At 42.9% G+C, this 8,580-nt stretch overlaps 1 protein-coding gene across 1 annotated transcript in view; it reads left to right on the top strand.

Annotated features, from left to right (window-relative positions):
• The first annotated feature begins 305 nt into the window (after nt 1–305).
• The window catches only part of vwa1 (von Willebrand factor A domain containing 1), a 32,046-nt gene continuing 23,771 nt past the window's right edge, over nt 306–8,580 (top strand). Inside the window, exon 1 of the mRNA XM_080030790.1 lies at nt 306–605. Within this exon, the coding sequence (XP_079886916.1) occupies nt 521–605 (85 nt within the window). The 5' untranslated portion in view covers nt 306–520. The remainder of the gene's footprint in view (nt 606–8,580) is intronic.

Here is an 8,580-nt window from a genome sequence, read left to right as displayed (position 1 = left end):
ATTTAGGCTACTTTAATATCAACTTTATTCCACCACGGACTTAAGCCAAGTGTTATGACCAAAATGTCCTCTTTTGTTTATAACCCTAAATAGCCTAGGACTATTAAGCTGTGGAGTAAACTGAGCGAGGGTATTTTGGCAGTTCATATTAACATTTTGTTTTTGTCTGAAATTGGCCTGGGCAAAGCAGAGCTTTATTTGGAAAGTTTTCCAGGGAAAGCTCGTGCTTAGTTGTCGCGCGCTTGATATTCGTCTCCACCTGAGCGCGAGCGCAGCCGAGCCGCGCGTTCACTCTGCCACACGGACTGAAGTTAAAGTTTCGCTTCCAGCGTCTCCACTGACCGACTGGTTGGGCATCACAGAAGAAAGAGGAGAGGCCACATAACATGGGACGTGTATTCATTAAGCTTCTGTCTAGGATTTACTGAGTGCGCTCCTCCGGGCTTTGGTGGATATATCAGTGATTCAAGAATTGTTTAGCTATAATTTGCTTCTGTGGAACTAGGTCATAACCATTACGATGGACAGCCACATGTCGCTGATATGGATGCTGTTGTGTCTGCTCATGCGGCCCTCGGCGTCACAGAACCAGGCACCTGAAGGAGGTAAGCTCCCAACACACACACACACACACACACACACACACACACACACACACACACACACACACACACACACACACACACACACACACACACACACACACACAAACATACACGCACAAGCACAATCTATTAATCCAACGGCATCCAAATGTGTTATAGCCTAACTCGTAAACATGCACCAGCAAAAAGTGAAAGACCAAAATATCCTATAATACTACTTCTACTACTGCTAATAATAATAATAATAATAATAATAATAATAATAATAATAATAATAATAATAATAATAATAATAATAAACTGCATTACAAGAGTGCTTTACATTGAAATAGAAATGTAATGAACATAAAAGCAGGGATAGAATACCATAAAAAGAAAATAAGATGAAAACACTTGATAAAATGTGCATACTATAGGCTATCAAATTAAATTACACCTAATACTGTCTATGTATTTTGTTGGACCAATATTCGCTTTATGTTCATATCTTTGTTATTTAAGAGCTACCTGGACCAAATATACTGTATTCTCAGTCATCACACACAACTTTGGCCCTGGTTAATATGAAGTGAGTTTGAATGCATTTGGTGGCTCATAATATGGGACACAATGACTTTGCCTGTAGAAACAGATGGTGCTGCTGCAGTCTATGCTCAGGGTGGGGTTGATATTACACCAGTGTTCTCAGTGACATGGCACCACTCCAGGTATTAGTCAGTTGATGAAACCCTGCAGCCCGGAGCAGTGCTTCCCCAAACGGAGGAGGCACATGCAGGGACCACCAAACGCCTTGAATCTCTGAGTACATGAATGTCTGCCGATGATATCTTTTGACATTACAGCAGCGGTTTACAGGGGAAGGACAAAGCCGTCTTCAACTCAGAAATATTCTCATTTAAATGAATATTTAATTGGCTCAACAAATAATTTAGAATGAAAAGAAAGAATGACCCATCTGATCTGCAATTTTTTCCCCACCTCTACACTCAAATATTATCGATAATAATAAGTATGAGAAACAAAAATCACATATGAGGGTCACTTAGATTACTGTAAAGTGAGAGTCGACCAACACATAGGCACTCCTCTGTCAGTTTATAGGGTGTGGGTAATTCGGACCAGATTTGATCAGTGACAACAAGACAAATGTTATCAGCCAGTACTGATAGGGCAGTGTGTCACACCATGGGTATAAGGCTCCTGTCCGTGGCGTGTGTGTCTGAGGCTAAACTTGGCCCAGTCTGTCAATGGGAGCCCATCTAAATGACTGCTTTAACATAGTAGTACTAGTCAGTGAGATGCTGTCACTTTGCCCTTTCCATTAATAGGGACCAGATGAGACTGAAACCTACATAGCTTACTGTAATTATGGGGCTCTTTACAAGTTAAACATGTGCATTATACCCAGCCTTGTAAAATGCAGAGTTAAAGGTGGAGTCAGCAAATCCGGAGAACACTTGTTGTCAAAATCCCTTTTTGTAAATATCCCCTAACGATACCTGACAGTACTGTGTGTGCACTGAAAATAAATCCATTGTTATTACACAGTCTAGGCTCTGTAAACTGGTATCTAAACAAGGGGTATGTTAACAAAGGGGCCCATCGCAGCTTGCAACATGCCAGTTTCTCCGCCAACTACCACCTTGAGAGGGTGTTCACATTGGAAACGGTAACGGTGAATCCGCAAAAGTATTTTTACGGATGCAGCCTATCATTAAAATGATAACAGGAAACACAGGATTGAAAACGCAAACTTTTAAACCACCTTCCGGGGTGGAATCTTTTGAAAACGCAACTGCAGCTGAACCTTGTAAACTAGTGAAACGGTCTCTCTGGTAACGCTGACGTCACGGCTCCACTTCACACATGCGTAGTCTATTACATTTGCTGTCAAAATACCCACACGCGAGTTAGAAGTTAGAAGACAACATGCACGGTGTCTCCGCGGCACCATCACTGTGATCAACAGAGAGTCTCATGCAGGGATCGGATATAACACTCGCCAAATGTGGGTACATTTAGTCTAAACGATTAGTTATTGAGACAACCCGCCACTTGGCTGGGGAAAGATTTGTGCTCTGCCAGATTTTCTAGCGAAATAAACTCATGTCACCTATAGAGGAGCAGGATCTTTCCACTTGAGTAGGATAGCCCTACGAGCAAGTAATGAGGTGAAGGCCAGTACCCTCAGCTTCACTTTAGGTAAGCCCGAATTTGGAGCAATGCCAAAAATTGCAGTGAAAGGGTTCGGCTTAATTTGATGCTGAAGTACTTCAGAAATTGTTTGAAAAACTGATGTCCAGAACTCAGTCAAGGTGGGACACAACCAGTACATGTGAAAGAGTGATGCCGGTGCGCTCTTACAGCTATCACAGGTCGGGTCTACATCGGGGAACATACGAGCTAATTTAGTTTTAGATATGTGGATACGATGTACTACTTTAAATTGCACAAGAGCATGTCGGGCGCACATGGAGGTAGAGTGTATCCGATCCAGGACTGAATCCCACATGTAATCTGTGAAGGCAGAACCTAGGTCCTGCTCCCACAGGGTTCTTATAGCTGCTAATGAGGGGCTATGCAACTTCGAAATAAGGTTGAAAAACACGGAAATTGAGCCTTTTAATGTGGGGTTTACAGAAAGAAACAAATCGACATGATTGGCTGGCGGTTTATAAGGGAATTGGGGAATTAACTTCTGCGTAAAATGCCTGATTTGCAGAAATCGGAAAAAATTTGTCTTTTTGATACCGAAGTGTTTTGTCAATTGAGAAAAACTAGCAAATAGATCATTAATAAATAAATCACCGATGCATTTTAAGCCTTTTTTATGCCAGATCTTGAATGCACCATCCACCGTCGAGGGAGTAAACAAGTGATTAGCTGCAATTGGGCTGAAAAGTGAAAAATTCTGCATTCCAAAATTCTTCCTAAATTGGGTCCAGATTCGAAGGGAGTACTTAATCACGGGACTACTGTTGGGAATAGCCGAAGAGAGTGGAAGTGCGGCGCATAAGAGGGCAGATAGAGACAATGGGCTAATAGCGCTGGACTCCATTGTTACCCAGACTGGGGCTGAGTCGTCAAGGTGAAAATGCACCCAATACACTAAAGAACGGATATTAGCAGCCCAGTAATAGTATTGGAAATTAGGGAGGGCCATTCCACCTGTTTGTTTGGGTCTTTGAAGAAAAGCTTTCCGTAACCGAGGGTGTTTACCATTCCAAATATCATTAAAGAGTCAAGGGCCTGAAAAAAGGATTTGGGGAGAAAGATGGGGAGACATTGGAATAGATATAGGAACTGTGGGAGTAATGCCATTTTAATTGAATTTATTCTACCTATAAGAGAGAAAGCCAGAGGAGACCACTTCGATAATATTTGCTTCGTCTGATTCAATAATTTGAGGAAGTTCGATTTAAATAGGTTTTTAAAATTTCTGGTAAAACATACCCCAAGGTAACTCAGATGATCTGTCACCACTTTGAGTGGGAGAGCTGTATAATCAAGTTTAAGAGCTTCTTTATTAATCGGAAAGAGTTCGCTCTTACTCAAGTTAAGTTTATATCCAGAAAACTGACTAAAGACCTCCAACACAGAAAGTGCCTCCGGTAAAGAGGTGGCTGGCTTGGCGACAAACAAAAGTAAGTCATCGGCGTATAATGATACCTTATGTTCGATTCCTCCTCTCTATATCCCCTGAATCTGTTTGTTACCGTGAATGGCAATCGCAAGTGGTTCGATTGCAATAGCAAAAAGGAGCGGGCTCAAAGGACAACCCTGCCGGGTCCCACGGTGCAGATCAAAACTACTTGAGTAACGGCTGTTTGTTAATACTGAGGCAGAAGGGCATGCATATAATAATTTAACCCAAGAAGTGAAAACAGGACCCAAACCGAATTTTTCAAGGGTGAAAAACAAATAATTCCATTCTACTCTATCAAATGCTTTTTCAGCTTCCATAGAAGCGAGGCATTCTGATTCAATATTTCTGGGGGACTATAAAATGTTCATTAGCCGGCGGATATTATAAAATCATTGGTGTCCCTTTATAAACCCAGTTTGGTCGGGGGATATGATAGAGGGGAGAACATCCTCCAATCTGTGGGCGAGAATTTTAGCAAGTATCTTCACATCCGTATTAATAGTGAAATTGGTCGGTATGATGCACAATCTAGAGGATCTTTATCCTTTTTTAACAACAGGGAAATACAGGCCTGGTAGAACGAAGGCGGGAGTTTACCTGAGTCAAATGAGTCTGAGAATACTGAACATAAAAAAGGCGACAATTCGGCTGAGAATTTCTTGAAAAAGTCAGATGGAAGTCCGTCTGGACCAGGAGATTTGCCTGATTGCATAGATGTTATTGCTGCAATAATTTCCTTCTGAGTAATAGGTGCCTCAAGGCTATGTCTCAGGTCTTGAGAAAGGGAAGGCATGTTTAGGTTACTGAAAAAGGTTTCCATCACCCTTGCGTCTACTGTACAGTCAGAACTATAGAAATTTGAATAGAATGTTTTGAACTTTTCGTTTATCGATTTCTGATCTGATGTTGTACACCCACTGTCTGTCCGTATTCCAGGGATGAGTTGCTTCGCTCTAAATCCGTGCACAAAACAAATCGATGAAAATAGGGTTTAATCAGTTAGGTCTGAAATAGTTAGTGGGAGCTAGAAAGCGAACGCACCTACTCCATGCTCTGTAACCCGGAAGTCTCACTAGCAGCATGTCTTCTGTTTTCACGAGTTCTACGCGGTGAAATAAGAGGACAGAAAGCTTGTCATTTACAATACTTGTAATCCTAAACTTACACCAAAAGCTTCATGAACGTTGGCATTCATTTTTGGTTACAGTAAGGTTTTATGCTTCGAATTGTCACGGAAGAGCTATCTACTAGGCTAAGTGTCACCGCCGACTACTGGCTTGTTATCAGGCTCCCAGGAGCAGTGTCTTCTTCCGCAGTCCAGCAGTGCTCAGTGGCCATGCCTGGTACTGCAGTTGTTTTGGCCGGCTGTGGACGGGTCAGTAAATTCATACGACCCCAGAAGCAGATATCCCTGTTCACTCCAAAACAAGCGTCAAACACGAATGTGTCTCCGCAAATATTTTCTGGATATCAATGCTCATAGCTCATACTTATCTCTAGACCATGTACTAATAAAATGAAAGTTTTCTCTTTTCAAAACGCCACCTCAAGCGTTTTATTAGCCATTTTATTTTCAGTTTTAGACGAGGGGTGGGGTCTATGAATTCTAGCTCAAAATGCTAGAGAACGACAATATTTCTACATCCAGAATGTCGTGAAACGCGCACTGCGCATCATGCGCTAGGGGTGTGTTAGGCACCTACGATGCGGAAGAAATTCTATCCTTGGTGTTGCTCTGCGACACTGAGCAGCTTTCGTAGGAATGAATGGGCACCATGTTTTAATATGGTGTCCTTTTTATAACATGTCAATGCTTGGCATGCATACTACAGCTATTTCGGACAGTTTTCTCCAAAACAATGTGCATGATGAAAGTATTCAAAACAATTGTGTCTGAACGCAAACACTTTTGAAAACGTAAAGTGAAAACCTTTTCATTGTGTGAACATGGCCTTAACCATCCACACAACCCACACTCACAGATTGTTGTTGACTGGTAATTATGATCAAATATAAAGAGAAACAATAAAGAGATACAAAGTTACTATGGGTGTCTTTCTACTCTTCTCTGGATGGCTGTTAGTTTGATGGTTAGGCTTTGTAAGCCATGCTTGGTATTCAAATTCCTCAAAATTTCTGCAAAACTGAAACTTGTACCTCAAAAAACACATTTCCAAATGAGCATGGATTATGTAATATTTTTTAAATATTTTTTTTTTAGTAATTTGTAGCCTGTTAATATTGTATAATGTTGAAACATTGTCTGGTTCACTGTCTGGGGCAGTGATATGGAACTAGTAAAAGGATGTAAGGAATTATTAGGGCCGATGGAGAGAAATGCGGAGAGCGTTCACTTCTGCGTGTGTGTGCACATGTTGGATGTGTGTGTGTGTGTCTGTGTGTGTGTGTGTGTGTGTGTAATGTGTATACACGCCCCGCTGCCTTCTTAGCTTTCAACACCTTGTCTCATGTGTTAAAAATATTGGTATATCCTAGGTCTAGGTCAGGGGTCGGCAACCTTTTCTACTCAAAGAGCTATTTGGGACCGCCTCCCAATAAAAAGAAAGCACTCGGAGCCACAACCCATTTTGACATCATATGTGTATATACACAGTATATATATATAACCTGTATGCTATGTACAAAAAACTATACTACGTTGCATTTAACCTATGGTTTTCTCGCCTGCGCATCGACCCAGTGCGCCAACGGTGGCGCAAAGTGTCCGGGCGATCCCCTAACCCTCACGAGAGGGGTGCCGCTGGGCAGAGCAACGTCACACATCTCAGTGTTCATGGATGCATCTCTGTCTGGCTGGGGAGGAACCTGCGAGTCTCACGTATAGGCCTTTCACACCAAAATGAACCAAGCGTTTGGCCGGCCCCCGTGATCATGCATATAAACGCATTGGAGCTTATCACTGTGTGGAAAGTAATCCAACACTTTGCCCCAATGTTAACAAATCAACATGTAATGATTCGCACGGACAACAAGGCGACAGCAGCATACATCAATCGCCAAGGGGGCGTGCGCTCAGCGCAGCAGCTGAGCATAGCGAGACGTTATGCTGGACGCACACACACTTGCTCTCCATCAGAGCAGTGTACATCCCCGGTGTCCTAAACAGAGGGGCAGACATAATGTCGAGTGGGGGGCCAGGAGACTGGACTCTGCACCACGATCTGATCAATCAGATATGGAGCGAGTTTGGGAAGGCGGAAGTCGACCTATTCTCCACACGGGAGAACACACAGTGCGCGCTGTGGTTCTCTCTCAGCGCGAAGGACAATCCCCCGCTCGGGGTGGATGCGTTCGCTCACAGACCGTGGCCGAACACACTCCTGTAGCCTACGCTTTCCCACCCGTCCCTCTGAAGTCTTGGACCGAGTCCAAGAGGAGCGGCTCTTGGACTCGGTCTCAAGCACCGCAACGCACGAGTGCGCCGTGGTTCCCCTGTCTCCAGCGACTGCTCTCGGGGCCGCGATAAAAATATTAAAAACTTTTTATTTAAATGTTACAAGTTTACCATAATCTTCAAATTCAGAATTATATTTTAAAATGAACAAAGTCACAGGGAGCCACAACAGAAGGATGAAAGAGCCACACGTGGCTCCGGAGCCACGGGTTGCCGACCCCTGGTCTAGGTCTAGGAAAATGAGAGATTCCAAAGATGAGGTGGTTGAGTTGGAACGTGTAATTGCAGTTTTGCAAAAAAAATACTTTTATTTTACCAAGAAAAGTCTCAAGCCAAGAGAGTCCTGTCCAACACAGGCAGCAGAACACTTTCACTGTTACAGACCAAACATTTAAAACAACACATAATACAGTCACAATCTGAGAACATCACTTAAAGCAGCTAGCCTTGTGCTACCAGACCATCCTACTTCATTTCATTTGTACAGAAGGTCTGGAACTGCTCTATTTGGCAAACGTTCACTCACTTGGAGGCGGGTGTCTGTCGAAGTTTAAAACTATTGGATCTGCTCAGTGCCACTTTGGATCAGCCAACCAATCGCATAACGTTTGGTCGCAGCATTCAACTGAAACTGGAGCACGACTTTGACGTCATCGTTCTCAGCCACTCGCTCTGTTCGCTGATTGGATGGCCGGAAATTTTCCTGAGCTCAAACACGTGAATTCACCGCAGCCCCAGACTGACTACTGAAGGGAAAATTAAATTTGGGCGGAAGTAGGTAGGCGGGCGGAGCCAGGCTATAAAGCAGCTACGAGTAACATTTAAATATCTTTTAAACAGCCTCATGTTTCCTCTGATAATCATAAATTACCTTTAACAGCAAAAGAGACCATCAGTGCAAAGAAAGACGTTTT

The sequence above is a fragment of the Ammodytes marinus genome, assembly GCF_949987685.1.
Source record: "Ammodytes marinus genome assembly, chromosome: 7".
Classification (NCBI taxonomy): domain Eukaryota; kingdom Metazoa; phylum Chordata; class Actinopteri; order Uranoscopiformes; family Ammodytidae; genus Ammodytes; species Ammodytes marinus.
The sequence above is the reverse complement of the archived record's forward strand: the minus strand, read 5'-3'. Positions and strand labels throughout refer to the sequence as shown.